This window comes from Moschus berezovskii, chromosome 24 (assembly GCF_049115385.1).
Source record: "Moschus berezovskii isolate FMDL1 chromosome 24, NW_MosBer_1.0, whole genome shotgun sequence".
Taxonomy (NCBI): Eukaryota; Metazoa; Chordata; class Mammalia; order Artiodactyla; family Moschidae; genus Moschus; species Moschus berezovskii.
This window is the reverse complement of record NC_142483.1, coordinates 10,953,504-10,977,181: the sequence shown is the minus strand read 5'-3', so window position 1 is coordinate 10,977,181 and position 23,678 is coordinate 10,953,504. Positions and strand designations below refer to the sequence as shown.

The window sequence follows — 23,678 nt, the reverse complement described above, 5'->3', positions numbered from 1 at the left end:
AGAATACTGAAGTGGTTTGCCATTCCCTTCTCCAGTGGACCACTTTTTGTCAGAACTCTCCACCATGATCCATCTGTCTTGGGTGGCCCTACACAGCATGGCTCATAGTTTCACTGAGTTAGACATGGCTCTGATCCAAGTGATCAGTTTGGTTAGTTTTCTGTAACTGTGGTTGCTATTCTGTCTGCCCCCTGATGGATAAGGATAAGGATGCTTCCAGATGGGAGGTACTGGCTGTGAGAATATGGGTCTTGCTCTGATGGACAGGGCCATGCTCAGTAAATCTTTAATCCAATTTTCTGTTGATGGGTGGGGCTGTGTTCCCTCCCTGCAGTATGGAGGGCACAAAGAAAACCAGGACTCAGAAGAAAGGAGCAGTGACCACACAAGAGACTGAACCAGAATTTCCTGTGAGTGTCTAGGAGTCTCTGGCTGAGGCATGGGTCAGCAGTGGCCTGCCATAGGATCAGGGGCACTAAATGTAACAGTCCTTGCATAAGTCCTTTTGAAGGAGGTCACCATTACCCTACTCACCTAGAGCCAGACATCCTGGCCTTAGGAAGCATCACTATGAATAAAGCTAGTGGAGGTGATAGAATTCCAGTTGAGCTATTTCAAATCCTCAAAGATGATACTGTGAAAATGTGCTATACTCAATATGCCAGCAAATTTGGAAAACCCAGCAGTGGCCACAGGGCTGGAAAAGGTCAGTTTTCATTCCAATCCCAAAGAAAGGCAATGCCAAAGCATGTTCAAACTACCAAACAAGTACACTCCTCATCTCGCACGCTAGCAAATTAATGCTCAAAATTCTCCAAGTCAGGCTTCAACAGTACATGAACCGTGAACTTCCAGATGTTCAAGCTGGATTTAGAAAAGGCAGAGGAACCAGAGATCAAATTGCCAACATCCACTGGATCACTGAGAAAGCAAGGGAGTTCCAGAAAACCGTCTACTTCTGCTTTATTGACTATGCCAAAACCTTTTACTGTGTGGATCACAACAAACTGGAAAATTCTTCCAGAGATGGGAATACCAGATCACCTTACCTGCCTGTTGAGAAATCTGTATGCAGGTCAAGAAGCAACAGTTAGAACTGGACATGGAACAACAGACTGGTTCCAAATCAGGAAAAAAGTACATCAAGGCTGTATACTGTCACCTTGCTTATTTAACTTATATGCAGAATATATCATGTGAAATGCTGGGCTGGATGAAGCACAAGCTGAAATTAAGACTACTGGGAGAAATATCAATAACCTCAGATATGCAGATGGCACCACCCTTATGGCAGAAAGCGAAGAAGAACTAAAGAGCCTCTTGATGAAAGAGCAGAGTGAAAAAGCTGGCTTAAAACTCAACATTCAAAAAATGAAGACCACGGTACCCAGTCCCATCACTTCATGGCAAATAGATGGGGAAACAATGGAAACAGTGGCTGACTTTATTTTCTTGGGCTCCAAAATCACTTTAGATGGTCACTGAAGCCATGAAATTAAAAGACACTTGCTCCTTGGGAGGAAAGCTATGACCAAACTAGACAACATATTAAAAAGCAGAGACATTACTTTCCCGCCAAAGGATCGTCTAGTAAAAGCTATGGTTTTTCCAGTAGTCATGTATGGATGTGAGAGCTGGACTATAAAGAAAGCTGAGTGCTAAAGAATTGATGCTTTTGAACTGGATTGTTGGAGAAGACTCTTGCGAGTCCCTTGGACTGCAAGGAGATCCAACCAGTGAATCTTAAAGGAAATCAGTCCTGAATATTCACTGGAAGGACTGATGCTGAAACTCCAATACTTTGGCCACTTGATGTGAACAAATGACTCATTGGAAAAGACCCTGATGCTGAGAAAGATTCAAGGCAGGAGGAGAAGAGGATGACAGGAGACAAGATGGTTGGATGGCATCACCCATTCAAAAGACATGAGTTTGAGTAAGCTCCAGGAGTTGATGATGGACAGGGAAGCCTGGCATGCTGCAATCCATGGGGTCACAATGAGTCAGACAGGACTGAGAGACTGAACTGAACTACTTACCCCTATCATAGTTTGGCCTCAGGCCAAACTACAGGGAGGGAACACAGCCCCTCCCATCAATAGAAAATTGGATTAAAGATTTCAGAATATAGATGAAGCTATATTTTGTAATATAATTTGTGCATAAGTTCATTTTAGTATGTAACATAACTAAATTTTTCTAAGAACTCTTTAGAGGTAAGCTCTCTATGTCTTAATTGGACTACAGTTGGCACATTTAGAAAGTAAATTTATGTTTGCTATTGCAAATGATGATTTAATGGAAATATTTAAGAAACTGCAATTCAACCCACTCCCATATTTAACATTGAAAGTGAAGTAGCTCAGTTGTGTCTGACTCTTTGCAACCCCATGGACTGTAGCCTACCAGGCTCCTCCCTCCATGGGATTCTCCAGGCAAGAGGGTTGCCATTTCCTTCTCCAGGGGATCTTCCCGAACCAGGGATCAAACCCGGGTCTCCCGCATTGCAGGCAGACGTTTTAACCTCTGAACCACCAGGGAAGCCCAATCTTAAATTCCCAGAATTAAAATTACTAGTGTCTTAAGAATCTGAATGAAGACTTTTCCCAAATTATTATTCAAATATGCCAACAAAAAATTGATATCCACCAGCAAAGCATAGACATATTCATTTTAGCAAAAACTGAACAACAAAGGATAATTTCTACTTTCTTACTTATTAATTTGAAGCAGAATTTATCTCACTGATTTAACTACTATATCCTTGATTATTAGTAAAACTGAATATTTCCCTTAGGTAATGCTTTATAAATGGTGTTTTATCCTTGACTGAATATTTCAGTGCTTTTTACTTGTTTTCTTATTGACTTTTACACACTCTATATACAGAAAGATATTAACGTTTATAGTCACATATGTTGAGACTTGTTTCTCATAGTTTATTGTATTTTATTTATATTATTTTCCTTTTGTCTTTAAAATCAGATAAATTAAACTTCAGACATTGCTAACCCTGGGTGTTCACTGGAAGGACTGATGCTAAAGCTGAAACTGCAATACTTTGGCCACCTCATGCGACGAGTTGACTCACTGGAAAAGACTCTGATGCTGGGAAAGGTTGGGGGCGGGAGGAGAAGGGGACGACCGAGAATGAGATGGCTGGATGGCATCACCGACTCTGTGGACATGCGTTTGAGTGAACTCCGGGAGTTGGTGATGGACAGGGAGGTCTGGCGTGCTGTGATTCATGGGGTCGCAAAGAGTCGGACACGACTGAGCGACTGAACTGAACTGAACTGAACCTAGATTCATTCTGGCTCTCAAGTATACTTCTCAGAGGACAGTCAAGTAATTAATTGTCTCTTAGTAAAATCAGATCAAGTAAAGAACTATAAGGTCTGAAATTAAGTAGGGAAACAAAGGGAGATTGTTTAGCTCTCTAATTTTAATAATATAAGAGATTTTGATTATCTTCTAGTAGAAAGTCATTTGGAAAAGACTTGTATTCATTTGTTTTGAATTTGACTGGCTACATGTCTGACCTCCTACTTGCATAATAAAAACAATCATTTGACACTTGTCATATTAACAATAAATTAAAAAGAATTAACCAGAAACACTGTGATTTGTTAAAATGGCAAAGAAAGGCAATATTCCATTCATCAAAAAGTGAATTTAAAAATTATAATGGCAATTTCAAATTTGGGGTATAAAATATAAAAATCATTATTTGCAGTAGTCTTCTTTTCAATACAGCTTCTCACTTTCAAGTTTATCCATATCTCTGGAAAATTTGTATGTAAACATCCAAGCCATAAAGTACACATAAAAGATTTTTCAAAAGTTAACTGTTTTACAATATTGCTTCAAATAGCAGCTCTAACTTACCCAGAATATGTCTGAGTAAGATGAGCTGCTGTAAAAGAAGACATCATATTGGTATGATGCTAACTTTTAGTTACAATATATTTACTCTCACAAAAGCACATCATGTTACCAAAACGTATTAAATGCAAGTTTGGATGATTCTAATGACTTTTAACAACAACTTCATTACTTTTTCATGTCTTACTTAAAATTCACTTCTCCAGATATATAATAAACTGAAGTGTTGGTGAAGGCATTATTCCACTATTTCACAAATAAATTTGGCAAATGATGAAAAGTACAATAGAACTTTACATGAGAATAATTTTTCATGGTCACTATGGCAAAGACTGCTAGTGGCCCCTCAGTATTCATTCTCTACTTTTTCTATAGTCATAGAATTCCCCATTTCTGGCTAACAAATGGCCACCTTAAAAAGACCAATTCTCAGTCTCTATTTCAGCTAGAGATTACTCTGTGATTGAGTTTTGACCAAGAGGAGGAAATGTTCTCAGCAACTTCAAAGAGGTGTCCTTTAAAGGAAAGAGAATACTTTTTTCTTTCTTTTCCTGCTTCCTTCATCTAGAGCACAAAGATGCTGCCGAGAGCTAGTCATTTTGGGCTAAAAAGCTGAAGCACTGTAATGAGGAAGACAGAGCAGGACAGAATAAGCCTTGATGACTGTAGAGCTGCCACACCAAATCCAGACTGCCTCTGTCTACTTGAGAAATAAAGGTCTGTTTTTTAAGGCATAGTTATTTTATAATTTCTGGAAGGCAATGTCATTTCCAGATAATATTCATCCCAATTAATCCAATTTCCATATCAGAAGATGATAATAAATAACTACTAAAATCACAATAAATTATATGTGAGATGTATCTAAAGAATTTAATTCAGAAGATAGTGTACTTATTAAGAGCCCTGGAGTCTAATGAACTTAGACTAGGGTCTGGCTGGACATTTACTATTTACATGACTTTGGGCACAGTCCTTATTCTTTCTAAGGATCAGTTTCCATTCAGTAATGTGAGGAGAATAATAGTAATTGTAGTGAAAATTAAAATGAGATAATGTATGTAAAAAAATGAAGCACAGACACAATGTAAGCACTCAAAGTAAGTGTTGTTGGGGAAATTAGACAACTACATGTCAAAGACTGAAATTAGAACACTCCCAAACACCATACACAAAAATAAACTCAAAATGGATTAAAGACCAACATGAAAGGCTAGACACTATAAAACTCCTAAAGGAAAACACAGCTAGGACACTCTGACATAAACTGCAGCAAGATCTTTCTGGAGCCATCTCCTACAGTAACGAAAATAAAAACTAAAATGAATGAGATCTAATTAAACCTAAAAGCCTTTGCACAGCAAAGGAAACCATAAAACAAAACAAAAAGACAACAACCCTCAGAATGGAAGAAAATACTTGCAAAGGAAGTAACTGACAAGGTATTAATCTCCAAAATATATAAACAGCTCATGTAGCTCCATATCAAAAAAACCCCAAAGAACCCAACCAAAAAATTGACAGAAGATCTAAATAGACATTTCTCCAAAGAAGAAATACAGATAGCCAAAAAGTACATGAAAACATGCTCAACATCACTAATTACTAGAGAAATACACATCAAAACTGAAATGAGGTATCACCTCACACTGGTCAGAATGGCCATTATCAAAAAATACCTATAAACAATAAATGTTGGAGAGGGTTTGGAGAAAAGGGAAGCCTCTTCCACTGTTGGTGGGGACGTAAATTGGTATAGCCACTATGGAGAACAGTATGGAGGTCCCTCAAAAAACTAAAAACAGAACTACCATATGACCAAGCAATCCCATTCCTAGGCATATACTTGGAAAAAAAATGATAATGCAAAAAGATACATGCATCTCAATACATGCTATTGTAATGCTATTTACAATAGCCAGGACATGGAAGCAACTTAAATGTCCATCAGCAGAGGAACAGATAGATATACATGGTACATGTATATAATGGAGTATTACTCAGTCATAAAAAAAGGATAAAATAATGCCATTTACAGCAACATGGATGGACCTAGAGATTGTCATAATGAGTGAAGTAAGTGAGACACATGAAGACAAGTATTGTATGATATCACATATGCAGAATCTTAAAAAAAATAGGGTACAAATGAACTTATTTACAAAACAGAAGTAGAGTCACAAATATAGAAAACAAAGTTACAGTTACCACGGAGTAAGGGGGGAAGAATAAATTGGGAGATTGGGATTGACAGATACACACTACTATACATAAAATAGATAACTAATAAGAACCTACTGTACAGCACAGGGAACTCTACTCAGGACTCTACAATGGCTTATATGGAAAAAGAATCTAAAAAGAGAGTAGATACATGTATAACTGATTCACTTTGCTGTATACTTGAAACTAATACAACATTGTAAATGAACTATACAGCAATTTAAAAAAAAAAGAAAACACCAACTTTTTCCCCCCAGCAGTTGTATCATTTTGTATCTTCATCAGTAATGTATGAGAGATCCAATTGCTCCACATCTCTGGTATTTTTGGCATTTTTTTATGTTAGCCATTCTAACAGGTATGTAGTAGTATCTCACTGAAACATTAATTTGCATTACCCTAATTGCTAATTTCATTCCAATCCCAAAAAAGATCAATGCCAAAGAATGTTCAAACTACCATACAACCGCACTCATTTCACATGCAACCAAAGTTATGCTCAAAATTCTTTAAGCGAGGCTTCAGCAGTACATGAACTGAGAACTTGAAGATGTACAAGCGGGGTTTAGAAAAGATAGAGGAACCAGAGATCAAATTGCCAACATCTGTTGGATCACAGAGAAAGCAAAAGAATTCCAGAAAAACATCTATACTGCTTCATTAACTATGAGAAAGCATTTGACTATGTGGATCACAACAAACTGTGGAAAATTCTTCAAGAGATGGAAATACCAGACCACCTCATCTGGCTCCTGAGAAAACTGTATGCAGGTCAAGAAGTAACAGAACCAAACATGGAACAACAGACTGGTTCAGAATTGGAAAAGCAGTACAATAAGGCTGTAAACTGTCACTCTGGTTATTTAACTTCTATGCAGAGTACATCATGCAAAACGCTGGGCTGGATGAATCACAAGCTGGAATCAAGACTGCTGGGAGAAATACCAATAACCTCAGATATGCAGATGATACTACTCTAATGGCAGAAAGTGAAGAGGAACTAAAGAGCCTCTTGATGAGGGTGAAAGACAAAAGTGAAAAAACTGGCTAGAAACTCAACATTCAAAAAACTAAGATCATAGAATCTGGTTCCATCACTTCATGGCAAATGGAAAGGGGAATGTGGAAGCAAAGACAGATTTTATTTTCTTGGGCAAACAGTGACTGCAGCCATGAAATTAAAAGATGCTTGCTCCTTGGAAGAAAACCTATGACAAACCTAGACAGCATATTAAAAAGCAACCTATCACTTTGCCAACAAAGGTCCATCGAGTCAAAGTTATGGTTTTTCCAGTGGTCATGGATGGATAAAGAAGACTGAGAACTGAAGAACTGATGCTTTTGAACTATAGTGTTGGAAAAGGCTCTTGAGATTCCCATGGACTGCAAGTAGATCAAACCAGTCAATCCTAAAGGAAATCAGTCCTGAATATTCATTGGAAGGACTGATGGAAAAGCTGAAACTCCAATACTTTGGCAATCTGTTATGACGAGTTGAATCACTGGAAAAGTCCCTGATGCTGGGAAAGATTGAAAGCAAAAGAAGCAGGGGGTGGGAGAGGACGAGATGGTTGGATAGCATCACTGATTCAATGGACATGAGCATGAGCGAACACCAGAAGGTGGTGAAGGACAGCAAAGTCTGGCATGTTGCAGTCCATGGGGTCGCAGAGAGTTGGACACAATTTATCAACTCAACAACAATGGCTAATTATATGGAAAATCTTGCCATGTTCTAATTGGCTCTCCTTACGAAGGAGATGACTTCATCAAGACTTCTCCCTGATGAAGTTTTCTGCCTTTTTCTAACTGAATCGTTAGACATTATTGTTAGAACTACTGTTCAGCTTACAAAGTCCTTTATATATTCTACATACAAGTCTTCTGACAGATATGTGATTTGAAAATATTTTCTTCCAGTCTATGGCTTATCTTTTCATCTTTTAACAGGGTCATTCAAGAGTAAAAATTTTTCACTTTGATGAAATCCAGTTTATCGACTTTTTCTTCTATGAACTATTCTTTCAGTGTCATGCTTAAGAACTCTTCACCTAAATGCAGGTTATGAAGTTTTTCTCCTATATGTTCTCCTAAAACATTTACAGTTTTATATTTTACATTTTGGTCTATCATCCAATGTGAGTTAGTCTGTTGTATAAGAAAGGATATTTAAGTCAAGGTTTTGGTGTTGTTTTTGTTCTGCCTCTGGATGCCCAACTACTCCACCTATCCATTTGTTGACAAGAGCATGTTTCTTTCACTTAATTCCTTTTGCACCTTTGCCAAAAATCAGTTGGCCCTTACTTGACTAAACCTACTGATACATCTCAACTCTCTGTCCTGCTCCCTTTATCTATGATCTGTGTCTGTCCATGGCCAGGACCACTCCATCTTGATTACTGTAGCTGGAAGTAAGCCTTAAAATCAGGTAACATGATTCCTCTAACTTTATTCGTATTTTGTATTCCCTTAAAAATTTTAAAATCATCTTCTCTAGAAAACATACTGCTAGGACTTTTCAAGAATTAAATACATAGATCAATCTGTGTTGAACAGACATTTTTAATATGTGAGTCTTCCAATCCATGAACATGTCATGCCTGGCCCTTTATTTAAGTCTTCTTCACTTTTGTTCATTAGCATTTTTGTGGTTTTCAGTACACAGAAATTGTATGTTCTGTTGTATTTATACCAACTGTTTCATTTTTGAGCAACTGTAAATGGTATGTGTTTTAAAATCTGGTTTCCAACTGTTCTCTGCCAATATTTGGCAATATGATTGTGTGTATGTCTGTGTGTGTATGTGACAGAAAGAGAGAGACTCTGTATTTTGACCTGATATCCTACAATTGCAAACTTATTTAGTTTCAGAACTCTTTTGTATTCTCTAGTGTTTGTAGATTCCTTGGGATTTGTTATGTAGCCAATTGTATTGTTTGCAAATGTGAACAGCTTTATTTCTTCACTCTAACCCATATGTCTCTTCTTTCCTTTTCTTGCCTTAAGTCTTCTAGTACTAAGTTGAACTGACTTGTTGAGAGTAGACATCCTTACCTTATTCCCAAAAGCAGACTTTTATCACTAAGTATGACGTTTGCTATATATTTTTATAAATGCCCTTTATCAGAGTGAGATATCTTATATTCCTAGTTCACTAAGAGTTTTTAATCATGAAAGGGCTGAATTTTCTCAAATGCTTTTAAATCCTTGCTGATGGCTCCAACATCTGTGTCATTTCAAAGTTAGCTTCTGCTGATTGTCCCTTCTTACTAGAGCTGCATTTTTCCTGATTTCTTCATATGACAAGTAATTTGGAGCTGTAAGATGGACATTTTAATTAAGTAGGAATTATGACACTCTAATTTCTACTTAAATCTTTTATTTTAGAAAACCTGTTCACATTGAGAATGTGATCCTAGGCTCACTTTTGCAGTGGTGGGGGTTGTTCAGTTGCTCAGTCGTGTCCGATTCTTTGCGACCCCTTTTGTGGACTTTCGTGGACTGTGACTGAAATGTCAATTTAGTTTATAAAGTCTCTCCAGTACTCCTTGGTTTTCCCTATTTGCATGCTACCTAGATGACAGAACTCCACTTCCCATTTATCCTTAGGATGGGCTTGAGTGGGGAGAAGCACTGCCTCATTTCAGCAGGGCAGTCATAGAAAATAGGGTAATAAGCAGGGGAGTGAACAGTTGTGAAAGTTAAAGTACAACCCACAGGTTGGCTGGGGAGGTTAGCACCTTATTACTGCAGGGGGAGTGGAAATCAAGAGTTCTAACCACAGGCTTCTCAGTGGAGAAATGCTTCTTCCTTTCCTCAGAGCATGGGGGAAAGTTGAGTTTTGCCTCAGAACCCTGCAGAGTAAGGGCACCACCTTGTTAATGTTGTGCAGTTGCAAAGGCCAGAGTCTCATCCATAGGCTCTGCTGAAGAGAGTTGCCACCGTGAAACTTCTGGTGGGGTGGAAATCAGTCTTCCCTACAGGCTCTGCTGAGGAAGGGCACTGCCTCATTACTGGAACAGAAAAGAGCAGAACTCAGGGTCTGACCCACAGGCTGCACTGAAGAGGGACATCTCCCTGTTACTGCAGGTGGGGGAAGGGTGTTTGTGAGACAAAGCTCTGATTGTCAATACCCCTGCTGTAATGCCTGTTGGAATGGGAGGAGGTACAGATTTTATTGTGATGTTCTCCTACAGCACAGACAGAATAGGATGTTTGTATCTTGCTGGACCATCCTTTGGCTAGAGAGAACAGGCTTTCCTTGGTATTATTATTTTGTCTGCACTCAGCATTTCCAGGTTGTAGTCTTCTCTACAGCCCAGGCCAGGATATATCGAAGGCAAGAAGAAAAGACAACTAGTACACTCACTCAATCCGTGAATTTCAATGTCCCTAATCATCCACCTTCTGTTTCCTTAACTTTCAGAGTGTTCTGACAGGGCATTTTATGGGTTTTGTCCAGAATTTTTGTTGTGATTAGTAGGAAGAGTAAAATAGAATGTATTTACTTCATCTTGTTCAGAACCCAAACCCTGTAACTTATTTTTAGTCTATATTTTCGTGTTCTATCACCCTCTACTTTCTAAGTTTCCAGAGGATATGAACTGAGGTTTTATTTATCTAGGAATTATTGGCCTGGCAAAAAGTATCATATATGACATATCACTCAAGCTTAGTAGCTGTAAGAAAGTGGTAATACAGCTTTTAGATCTTTACCCACTATTAGGTTCACAATATTAATAACTCTGAAGTTTGTTCATTCAATTAATAAAAATCTGTTTTATGAAAGGTTCTGGGAATACAGGAATTGAGTAAGACAGCTAAAATCCCTGATGTGATGGAACTTACATTCTACTAGCTGGAATAGGATGGCGAAAACTGCAGACATATGAATAATGTATTCTCTTCAGGTTGGACAAAACTCAAGTCTAGTTAACATTAAGAACATACATTTGAAAATCTGCAAATATTCAGAAGTCTATAAATTTGCAAATGGCTAAGTACCATAATTTTTTATCTTGGTACAATGGAACTTTGCTGCTTTAGCAAACTAATTACCAAATACTTACCACATAGAGTTGTTTCCACAGACTGGCCCATTCTTGCAGAGTTGCTGTAACCTCAGTCACAATAGAATCTTCAAGTGGAACCACAGTTTCATACTGCCTAGAACCAGAGTCACAACAAACAGCCACATTACCTTTGATAAACTACCAGAATACTGTCTACTGCCCTTTCCAACATGTGTAAATCAAATTTAAATTCATGCAAATATAAAGAGAGGTACATCTAACTGAATACAGACTCTGTTGCAGTAATATGATAATATAAGTGAACTGATTTAATGAAAAAAATTTAGGTTTTGCTATAAAAATCCTCAATATTACTTTTAGCAGTACTGTCATTGAAGATAGTTTTTAAATTTTTTTCTCTAAAGGAAGACTACAGCACTGCCCAAGACTTCATTAATTTTTAAAAACTATTTGTGTCCTTTACATGTATCAGTAATGCAAATTAACTCATGCTCTGATGGAAATGGGTTGGGTAGGGGAGACTCACACACTGGGTTTTGAAGTTTTATAAGCTCTCCATTATACTGATAGTATGTTTTCCTAGAAACCTGTCGAGCAGAAGAATCCTAATCCTAGTAACAGAGATACTGGGTTTCTTTCCAACTACCTTGTAAGCAACATTCATTATGGCATCAATCCTTGTGCTAATTGCCAAGGATTTATCAGTGAGCAAAAACAGACAGAGCTTGTATCTTCAGAGAGCTCTTATTCTGCATAAAAAATTAGACAAGTAATCACAACAGACACCGACCATGATGAATCTAAGAAAGAAACCAAACTGCACTATCAGAGATTTTAGCTGGGGGACACGACTTAAAGAGAGGATCAGTGAAGCCTTCTCTGAAGAAACAGCAATGCCCCCAAAATGCAAAAAGGTCAGGATCAAAGAGTTTGTTATGAAGGAGAAGTGTGGTGTCACCTGCAGAGGGAACGGTATACATGAAGTCACTAAGATGGATGAGAATTTCATATATCTAAGAACTTAAAGAAGGCTGGACTAACTGAGGCCAGCTTTCATAGGGCCTCTCCAAACGACACTTAAGATACCAGATCTTAACACGGAAAATGAATGAGAAGATCCTGAAAGGCTGTTCAAAGCAGAGGCATGACTTGAAAACATTTTTATAATGTCTGTGCCAATTTTGAGGGTTAATGAAATATTTTCTGGGACCAAAGATTTTATATACTGATACACTGAGGTAGATGAAACCTATAATCTGATTTGTTAGCCAAAGAGAATATCATCCAATTGGAAACAGCAAAAGAAAATTAATTTTAAAAATTAGCATTAAGTACCATTTCTCTACATAGCTAACAAACCCTCACTGTGCTCAAAGGTGACTTAGTGTATTAATATTGAGCATTAATGAATACATATTACTTGATCTATGCTGTAAGGCCTTCTTTTTATTTTGTGTGATTTATTCCGGCAGATTTAAAATAATCATCTTAGAATAATGCCAGAGCACTGTCCATATTCATCAAATTTATAAAGTGAATTTTCAGTGCAAGGCTGAGATTCAAACTTGACACTATGGAATTAGAGACACAGGAAATGGGAGCTGTTTTAGCAAGATTAATGCAGAACTCCTGTACAGGATAAACTGGAATAAAATTTCTGGAATGTTCCATCTACTAGGTCTTCAGCTACTTTAATCATTGACTTTTATGGGAAACTTACATTGTTCCTATTTTAAAGTTATAAACCTTTGGACATACCTCAAATTATACAAATCCAAGTCTATACTAACACCAACATGTTTTTCCTTGGCTGTAATATAAAATCAATATCCTGAAAATCCTTAAAATTCAGATAAAGTGTTATTTAAACACACATTGTTCCACAGACCAAGTGGAATGTATTCATAACACTAAGAAAAATAATTTTAAAAAGTGAACTAGTAAGTGGATTTCCAAGAAAATTCTGCATTCATGCAGAATAGAGAGTTTGTTAAAAATGAAAATTGGTAGTAAGAAGATATACATATACATGTTAATAATGTAAATATTAATTCAATGTATAATGCACAGAAATGTAACTGAAATGAACATAACTTGGCCTCAGTTCCTAGTTTCCCTTCTTCCTTGCCATGCTACTTTGGCAAAGGTACTTTAACTCTCAAAGCCTTGCCCACCTAATCTGAAATAAATGTACAATCCCATCTTCTAGTGTGGAATTCCTAAGCATGATATAACAGCTAGAATCAAGATGTTGGGAGAAATACCAACAACCTCAGATATGCAGATGACACCACCCTTCTGGAAGAAAGCAAAGAGGAACTAAAGAGCCTCTTGACAAAAAGTGAAAAAGGAGAGTGAAAAAGCTGGCTTAAAACTCAGCATTCAAAGAACGAGGATCATGGCATCCGGTCTCATCACTTCATGGCAAATAGATGGAGAAACAATGGAAATAATGACAGACTTTACTTCCTTGGGCTCCAAAATCACTGCAGCCATGAAATTAACAGATGCTTGCTCCTTGGAAGAAAAGCTATGACCAACCTAGACAGCATATTAAAAAGCAAAGATATTACTTTCCCGACAAAGGTCCGTCTAGTCAAAGCTATAGTTTTTCCAGTCATCATGTGTGGATGTGAGAGTTAGACCGTAAAGAAAGCTGAGTGCCAAAGAACTGATGCTTTTGAATTGTGGTGCTGGAGAAGACTCTCGAGAGTCCCTTGGACTGCAAAGAGATCAAACCAGTCAATCCTAAAGGAAACCAGTCCTGAATATTCATTGAAAGGACTGATGCTGAAGCTCCAACACTTTGGCCCCTCGATGCGAAGAGCCGACTCACTGGAAAAGACCGTGATGCTGGGAAAGATTGAGGGGAGGAGGAGAAGGGGACGACAGAGGATGAAATGGTTGGATGGCATCACTGACTCGATGGACATGAGTCTGAGCAAGTTCTTGGAGCTGATGATGGACAGGGAAGCCTGGCATGCTGCAGTCCATGAGATCGCAAAGAGTCGGACATGACTGAGCAACTGAACTAAACAGTCATCAAGACAGTATGGTACTGGAACAAAAATAGAAATACAGACCAATGGAATAAGACAGAGGTAAACCCATGTACTTATGGGTACCTTATTTTTGACAAATGAGGCAAGAATATACAATGGGGTAAAGATAGCCTCTTCAATAAATGGTGCTGAGAAAACTGGACAGCTACGTGTAAAAGAATGAAATTAGAACACTACCTAACGCCACACATGAAGATAAACTTAAAATAGATTAAGCACCTATGTGTAAGACCAGAAACTATTAAACTCTTGGAGGAAAACATAGGCAGAATACTCGATGACACAAATCAAAGCAAGATCTTCTATGACCCACCTCCTAGAGTAATGGATATAAAAACAAAACTAAACAAGTGGGACCTAATTAAACTTAAAAGCTTTTGCACAGCAAAGGAAACAACAAACAAGGTGAAAAGACAACCCTCAGAATGGGAGAAAATAATGGCAAATGAAACAAGTGACTTAAACTTCAAATTCAGATTTAAATTGAAGAAAGTGGGGAAAACCACTAGACCATTCAGGTATGACCTAAATCAAATCCCTTATGATTATACAGTGGAAGTGAGAAATAGATTCAAGGGACTAGATCTGATAGATAAAGTGCCTGATGAACTCTGGACGGAGGTTTGTGACATTGTACAGGAGACAGGGATCAAGACCATTCCCATGGAAAAGAAATGAAAAAAGGCAAAATGGCTGTCTGAGGAGGCCTTACAAATAGCTGTGAAAAGAAGGGAAGTGAAAAGCAAAGGAGAAAAGGAAATATATAAGCATCTGAATGCAGTTTCAAAGAATAGCAAGGAGAGATAAGAAAGCCTTCCTCAGCGATCAATGCAAAGAAATAGAGGAAAACAACAGAATGGGAAAGACTAGAGATCTCTTCAAGAAAATTAGAGATACCAAGGGAACATTAAATGCAAAGATGGGCTCAATAAAGGACAGAAATGGTATGGACCTAACAGAAGCAGAAGATATTAAAAGGTGGCAAGAATACACAGAAGAATTGAACAAAAAAGATCTTCACGACCCAGATAATCACAATGGTGTAATCACTCACCTAGAACCAGACATCCTGGAATGGGAAGTCAAGTGGGACTTAGGAAGCATCACTATGAACAAAGCTAGTGGAGGTGATGGAATTCCAGTTGAGCTATTTCAAATCCTAAAAGATGATGCTGTCAAAGTGCTGCAATCAATAGGCCAACAAATTTGGAAAACTCAGCAGTGGCCACAGGACTGGAAAAGGTCAGTTTTCAGTCCAATCCCAAGGAAAGGGAATGCCAAAGAATGCTCAGATTACCGCACAATTGCACTCATCTCACACGCTAGTAAAGTAATGCTCAAAATTCTCCAAGCCAGGCTTCAGCAATACATGAACTGTGAACTTCCAGATGTTCAAGCTGGATTTAGAAAAGGCAGAGGAACCAGAGATCAAATTGTCAACATCCGCTGCAACACTGAAAAAGCAAGAGAGTTCCTGAAAAACATCTACTTCTGCTTTATTGACTATGCCAGAGCCTTTGACTGTGTGGATCACAATAAACTGTAGAATATTCTAAAAGAGATGGGAATACCAGACCACCTGACCTGCCTCTTGAGAAACCTGTAAGCATGTCAGGAAGCAACAGTTAGAACTGGACATGGAACAACAGACTGGTTCCAAATAGGAAAAGGAGTATGTCAAGGCTGTATATTGTCACCCTGCTTATTTAACTTATATGCAGAGTACGTCATGAGAAACGCTGGGCTGGAAGAAGCACAAGCCGGAGTCAAGATTGCCGGGAGAAATATCAATAACCTCGGATACGCAAATGACACCACCCTTATGGCAGAAAGTGAAGAACAACTAAAGAGCCTCTTGATGAAAGTGAAAGAGGAGTGAAAAAGTTGGCTTAAAACTCAACATAAAACTTAAAACTCAGAAAACTAAGATCATGGCATCTGGTCCCATCACTTCATGGGAAATAGATGGGGAAACAGTGGAAACAGTGTCAGACTTTATTTTATGGGGCTCCAAAATCACTGCAGATGCTGATTGCAGCCAGGAAATTAAAAGACGCTTACTCCTTGGAAGGAAAGTTATGACCAACCTAGATAGCATATTAAAAAGCAGAGATATTACTTTGCCAACCAAGGTCCATCTAGTCAAGGCTATGGTTTTTCCCGTGGTCATGTATGGATGTGAGAGTTGGACTGTGAAGAAAGCTGAGCACCGAAGAATTGATGCTTTTGTACTGTGGTGCTGGAGAAGACTCTTGAGAGTCCCTTGGACTGCAAGGAGATCCAACCAGTCCATTCTAGAGGAGATCAATCCTGGGTGTTCATTGGAAGGACTGATGCTACAGCTGAAACTCCAATACTTTGGCCACCTCATGCGACGAGTTGACTCACTGGAAAAGACTCTGATGCTGGGAGGGATTGGGAGCAGAAGGAGACAGGGACGACAGAGAATGAGATGGCTGGATGGCATCACCGACTCTATGGACATGAGTTTGAGTGAACTCCGGGAGTTGGTGATAGACAGGGAGGCCTGGCGTGCTGTGATTCACGGGGTCGCGGAGAGTCGGACACGACTGAGCGACTGAACTGAACTGAACTAAACTGAAGAGACATGGGGATGAGGTAGAATAACTCCAACCTACTCCTAACATACATCCCAGAAGAAAAGAGTGGCAATGTTAGAGAAAATTGTGATTTCCTTTTCCTTAGCTGTCCTGCATTGTAACTCCCCTTCTATGCTGGAGAAAAACCCTAATATAGAGACAGAGCTGCCTTCCAGTACACAAGTGGAAAACGATGGACACTTGATTTCTCAGATTCCTTATGACTATAGTACAGGCTCAGGGCCTGAGCTCCATCCACTCCAGACTTAGAAAAGAAAATCAATTATCCAAAGCAGCAGAGACTACAAAGATATCAACTTGTTGGCATGTACATTCAGTTTCTAGAGGCAGATGTTTCTACAGGAGCATCCAGTTTTGAGTTGGCAAGGCAAGGGCAAGAGGCAGAATTAATCAAATACAGAAGATTTGGGAAAAGACATAAAGAAAGTAACAAGGTTAACCAGGCGCAGTGTTCAAGCACAGAAAACATCATGAGCAAAAACCTTAAGGCAGGAACATATCTGACATGTTTGAATAAAAGGAAAGAAGCCAAAATAACTGAAGTCAACTGAGAAAAAGGGACAGCAGATGAGGTCACACGGGTGACAAGAAGCCACATCATAAAACTTTGTAAGCCTTTGTAAGAACTCTGGTTTTTGCTTTGAGTGAGATGGGAGTCATTGAAAGGTTTTAAGCACAGGAGTAGCATGATCTAACTTATATTTTTAAAAAACTGTTTTGGCAGCTGTATTGAGAATAAACTGTAGGAGGCCATGAATACAAGTGGGGAGAACAGTTAGAAGGCATTGCAGTAACACAGGCAGGAAAGCATAATCATCACAGAAAGTCCCCACTTTTCCTTCCATGTCAAGCTGCGACAAGTTAGGACATAGTTTGCCTTTTTCTAAGCTGTCTAATGCTGCATAAAGCACAATTCTATTCCATGGTCCTTGAGATGATCACATCCTTTGTACTATTCCTAGACAACTGACTCTCAATAACTCTCCCAATATTTCTTTGAAAGTTAAAATGTTAGTCGCTCAGTCATGTTTGACTCTTTGCAACCCCATGGACTGTAGCCCACCAGGCTCCTCTGTCCATAGGATTACCCCGGTAAGGATACTGAAGTGGGTTGCCATGCCCTTCCTCAGGGGATCTTCCTGACCCAGGGACTGAACCTGGGTCTCCCACACTGCAAGCAGATTCTTTACCATTTGAGCTGGATGCCATTACAGATTCCCTTCCAATTCTTTCTCTCTCATCTATCTACCTCAAGGCCACAGATCCCCAACCATGTATGGCAATGGTAATAACAAGGTTCCCAGAACACATACAACAGAAATCTGTATGATTATAAGCAAAGTCTAACACTATCTTCTAGTTCCATCCTAGGGGAGAAAGTCTGAAGCTAGGTTGAGAGAAGTTTGATAAACAGACCAAAAATGAGGTCGTGTCTGACTCTTTGTTACCCCATGGACTGCAGTTCACCGGGCTCCTTTCTCCATGGAGTTCTCCAGGCAAAAATACTGGAATGGGTTGCCATTCCCTTCTCCAGGGGATCTTCCTGACCCAGGGATTGAACACGGGTCTCCTGCACAGCAGGCAAAGTCTTTACCATCTGGGAAGGATGGTAAAGGGAAGGTACAAGGGAAGTTTCAATGAGGTCAAGAGCAAATTTTAAAAAAAAGTACCAAAAGATAATTTGGCCTGCATGATCAAAAAGCAAGAGACATTCTGGGTACTGCTGACCTACTGTTTCTCCTTTAAACTGTATTCCAAACTAAGAGTTTTGTATGCTGGCGCATACAAGGAATAAATGGATAAATGAGACAATTTTATATACCCCACAATGTCTATGGAAACAGTGACAGATTTTATTTTCTTGGGCTCCAAAATCATGGTGACTGCAGTCATGAAATTAAAAGATGCCTTGCTCCTTGGAAGGAAACCTATGACAAACCTAGACAGTGTATTTTTTAATATGCTTTTTAGCAGAGACATCACTTTGCTGATAAATAAAGATCCATATAGTCAAAGCGATGGCTTTTCCAGGAGTAATGTACAGATATGAGAGTTGGACCATAAAAAAGGCTGAGTGCTGAAGAATTGATTATTTCAAACTGTGGCCTGTGGAGACTCTTGAGAGTCCCTTGGTCTGCAAGGAAATCAAACAAGTCAATCCTAATGGAAATTAACCCTGAATATTCATTGGAAGGACTGACGCTGAAGCTGAAGCTCCAATACTTTGGCTGCCTGATACAAAGTGCCGACTCACTGGAAAAGACCCTGATGCTGGGAAAGATTAAGGTTAAGAGGAGAATGGGGCAAAAGAGAATGAGATAGTTGGATGGCATCATCGACACAATGGATGTGAGTCTGGGCAAACTCCAGGATACAATGGAGGATAGGAAAGCCTGGCCTTCTGCAGTCCATGGAGTCACAAAGAGTCAGACACAACTTAGCAACTGAACAACAACATAATACAGAATTGGAAGGATAATCTCTAGTCAGGTAATCAGGGCTACCAAAAGCTGAATGTTTACTGATGCTCTGTGTAAGAGTTCAGAGCAGTTTTCTCTTTCATCTTCAGTGCTCAAATAGCCAAAAGACAAACTCTAGTTTTGATCCTGATCATTTCTGAATTACAAAGACAGCTGAATTTATGGCCTTTCATCTATATTAAGACAAAAAAGCAGGTTACTGACTTGGACAAAAATGGTAGAGATAGTAGAGACACTAGATAACACAAAAGACCGTTAAGTTTTGTTCCTACTAAACCTCCTTTTGCAGCAGAAAAAGGCCTTTCTTCTCTACTGTGATGAGGGTGTTCTTACCTTGCTTGAAGACTTTCAGATTGGCTCACTCAAATGAGTAATCTTGCAGAGCAAGCCAATTTACAAAAATGGCTTATACCAACTATCCCCAATGTCCCATGAATTCAATCTGCTTCCTTTCCTAGCCATTCCAAGATGAATGTGGTGTACGGTCCAGGAGCTGCTCTTGAGATCAGCTTCATGGAGTTTTACTCAAGACTGATCTGGTACTGAACCAAGCAGGACGCTATAGGGCCTTCCCAGAATAGAATGCTGCTCCCAACTCCACAATGTCCTCTGCCTGACTCTTGTCTGTAGACAAGAATCCGTTAGCCTCCTAAAGTGAAGTCAAAGTGAAGTCACTCAGTCGTGTCAGACACTTTGCGACCTACCAGGCTTTGAAGCCTACCAGGCTTCTCCGTCCATGGGATTTTCCAGGCAAGAATACTGGAGTGGGTTGCCATTTCCTTCTCCAGGAGATCTTCCCAACCCAGGGATCAAACCCAGGTCTCCCGCAATGCAAGCAGACGCTTTACTCTCTGAGCCACCAGGGAAGCCCCTTAGCCTAAATTCCAAAAGAGTAAATTTAATCAGACAAGTGAGAAAACACCGAAATAAAGGAAAACAGTCAAGCAAGACAAGTTCAGCCATTAAAACAAACTCAAGGACCTTTAGTTCTTCCTCAAGCACTGTAGATAATAATATGAGCCATATCATTTGTTGCAGAGACTGAAACCCCTACCAGATGGAAGACGTTAACCTCATGCTGCTCACAAGCAGGCAGACCCCAGACAGGTTGAAACCAGAAGGTTGATGATGTTGACTCCTGATTATCTCACCACCAACCATTCGGGGGACTATCCATGAACTGATCACACTCCACAACACCCCTCCCTCACCCTGTCTAAAAACCCTTCTCTGAAAGCCTTCCGGTAGTTCAGCCCTTTTAAGCACTTGCTACATGGACCTCTTGCTTGGCGACCGCCATAAATACTGCATTTCCTTCACCACAATCTAGTGTTAGTAGATTGGCTTTACTGCACATGGGCAGACCAAGGTTCAGTTCAGTAACAGTACCATAACTGTGCAATCAGAACTGGACAGTAGCAGTGGGTAACCCTGAGACTTCGATATGGTACCATACACCAAGTGGATTAGCCAACACCGTTAGGCAGGTTCCTTACAGTGGACTCCACTGATCATCACATACTTAACAAAACTGCACTCAATGTTTGCTAGCCATAGATAAGATAAGCCTTAGGGCTATAAAACATTCCAAGCTGCTGTTTGTCCTGAGGTGATCTCTGAACCAGAGACTTCAGTTCAGTTCAGTTCAGTTCAGTCGCTCAGTTGTGTCCGACTCTCCGCGACCCCACGAATCACAGCACGCCAGGCCTCCCTGTCCATCACCAACTCCCGGAGTACACTCAAACTCATGTCCACAGAGTCGGTGATGCCATCCAGCCATCTCATTCTCCATCGTCCCCTTCTCCTCCCGCCCCCAACCTTTCCCAGCATCAGAGTCTTTTCCAGTGAGTCAACTCGTCGCATGAGGTGGCCAAAGTATTGCAGCTTCAGCTTTAGCATCAGTCCCTCCAATGAACATCCAGGATTGATCTCCTTTAGAATGGACTGGTTGGATCTCCTTGCAGTATAAGGGACTCTCAAGAGTCTTCTCCAACACCACAGTTCAAAAGCATCGATTCTTCGGCGATCAGCTTTCTTCACAGTCCAACTCTCACATCCATACATGACCACGGGAAAAACCATTGCCTTGACTAGACGGACCTTGGTTCGCAAAGTAATGTCTCTGCTTTTTAATATACTATCAAGGTTGGTCATAATTTTCCTTCCAAGGAGCAAGCGTCTTTTAATTTCATGGCTGCAATCAGCATCTGCAGTGATTTTGGAGCCAAAAAAAACAAAGTCTGACACTGTTTCCACTGTTTTTCCATCTATTTCCCATGAAGTGATGGGACCAGATGCCATGATCTTTGTTTTCTGAATGTTGAGCTTCAAGCCAACCTTTTCACTCTCCTCTTTCACTTTCATCAAGAGGCCTTTGAGTTCCTCTTCACTTTCTGCCATAAGGGTGGTGTCATCTGCATATCTGAGGTTATTGATATTTCTCCCGGCAATCTTGATTCCAGCTTGTGCTTCTTCCAGCCCAGCGTTCCTCATGATGTACTCTGCATATAAGTTAAATAAGCAAGGTGACAATATACAACCTTGACGTACACCTTTTCCTATTTGGAACCAGTCGGTTGTTCCATGTCCAGTTCTGACTGTTGCTTCCTGACCTGCATACAGGTTTCTCAAGAGGCAGGTCAGGTGGTCTGGGATTCCCATCTCTTTCAGAATGTTCCACAGTTTATTGTGATCCACACAGTCAAAGGCTTTGGCATAGTCAATGAAGCAGAAATAGATGTTTTTCTGGAACTCTCTTGCTTTCTCCATGATCCAGCGGATGTTGGCAATTTGATCTCTGGTGCCTCTGCCTTTTCTAAAACCTGCTTGAACATCTGGGAGTTCACGGTTTACATACTGCTGAAGCCTGGCTTGGAGAATTTTGAGCATGACTTTACTAGCGTGTGAGATGAGTGCAATTGTGCGGTAGTTTGAACATTCTTTGGCATTGCCTTTGTTTGGGATTGGAATGAAGACTGACCTCTTCCAGTCCTGTGGCCACTGCTGAGTTTTCCAAATCTGCTGGCATATTGAGTGCAGCACTTTCACAGCATCATCTTTCAAGACTTGAAATAGCTCCACTGGAATTCCATCACCTCCACTAGCTTTGTTCTTAGTGATGCTTTCTAAGGCCCACTTGACTTCACATTCCAAGATGTCTGGCTCTAGGTTGGTGATCACATTATCGTGACTATCTTGGTAGTGAAGATCTTTTTTGTACAGTTCTTCTGTGTATTCCTGCCACCTCTTCTTAATATCTTCTGCTTCTGTTAGGTCCATACCATTTCTGTCCTTTATCGCGCCCATCTTTGCATGAAATGTTCCCTTGGAATCTCTAATTTTCTTGAAGAGGTCTCTTGTTTTTCCTATTCTGTTGTTACCATCTTGCAAATGAGTAATATGATCTAGACACCTGAGTTTCCTCTCTGGTACTTCTCTACCCAAAGAATTCAAGTATACTTTTCCCCTTCTGGTTGTGGCCTGGCACCGCAGTCTCTGAAAGGTCTCCTGCTGTGATGGAATTTCCTTTGCAACTTGTCAGAGCTCTGCCTAAATAAAGCCCATGATGTGCTGCTACCATCTCATGGTCATCTTTTTTCTTTATCAGCCCTAAAACCCTCTAATTTACTACAAATGTGTAAGTTTTTCAGTGAAACTTTATAAAAAGCAGCAACAATATTTGAATCATTTTACGAATGAGAAAATCCAGGTATCAAGAAACACTTAAGATAACAGAAAATATTAAAATTTTTAAAGTTCCCACAAGAACATTTTCACAGATAAGATTATTCAAACAATTTCACTTCCTTGTCAATCAAACAAAACAACAAGTACTTCAGTAAAAATGGCATAAATTTCTCAAGAAGCAGATGATATACCCTATAAAGCACTGAAAGTACAGAAATACCCTCACAAGTATGGCAGGAGGCAATGAAGAAGGCACATGACAGAAACACAATGCATGTTCTCTGACTGAAAGACCCTCAATTTCTTGTTGATATTTGCTAAGGCAGACCCCTAAGTCCCCGTCTTGCTGATCTAACCAAGCGCTGGGAAGATATCCAGGAGAAATCTGACCATTTTAATCCACAACACCACCTATGCAGTACTGCTATCAAAGATGCTTAAGTTGAATCTAACCATAAGGAAACAGACAAACACAAACTGAGGGAAATTTTGCAAAATAACTGACCTGGGCACTTCAACAAAGTCAATGGCATAAAAAGGAAAAAGAAAACCAAGCCTGGAGAACTGCTAACAAAGATGAAATATAATATTTAATTGTTGACTGGATCCTGAACCATACCCCACCCAACCCCCAAAAACCAACCAAATGAAAACAGATATAAATATTCATGGGACAATTAGGGACAT

At 39.6% G+C, this 23,678-nt stretch overlaps 1 protein-coding gene across 1 annotated transcript in view; it reads right to left on the bottom strand.

The window, feature by feature from the left end:
* DOCK3 (dedicator of cytokinesis 3) overlaps positions 1-23,678 on the bottom strand; it is a 276,998-nt gene that overhangs the window by 209,190 nt on the left and 44,130 nt on the right. The window contains exon 5 of the mRNA XM_088831600.1: positions 11,178-11,274. Coding sequence (XP_088687726.1) covers positions 11,178-11,274 — 97 coding nt within the window. The remainder of the gene's footprint in view (positions 1-11,177; positions 11,275-23,678) is intronic.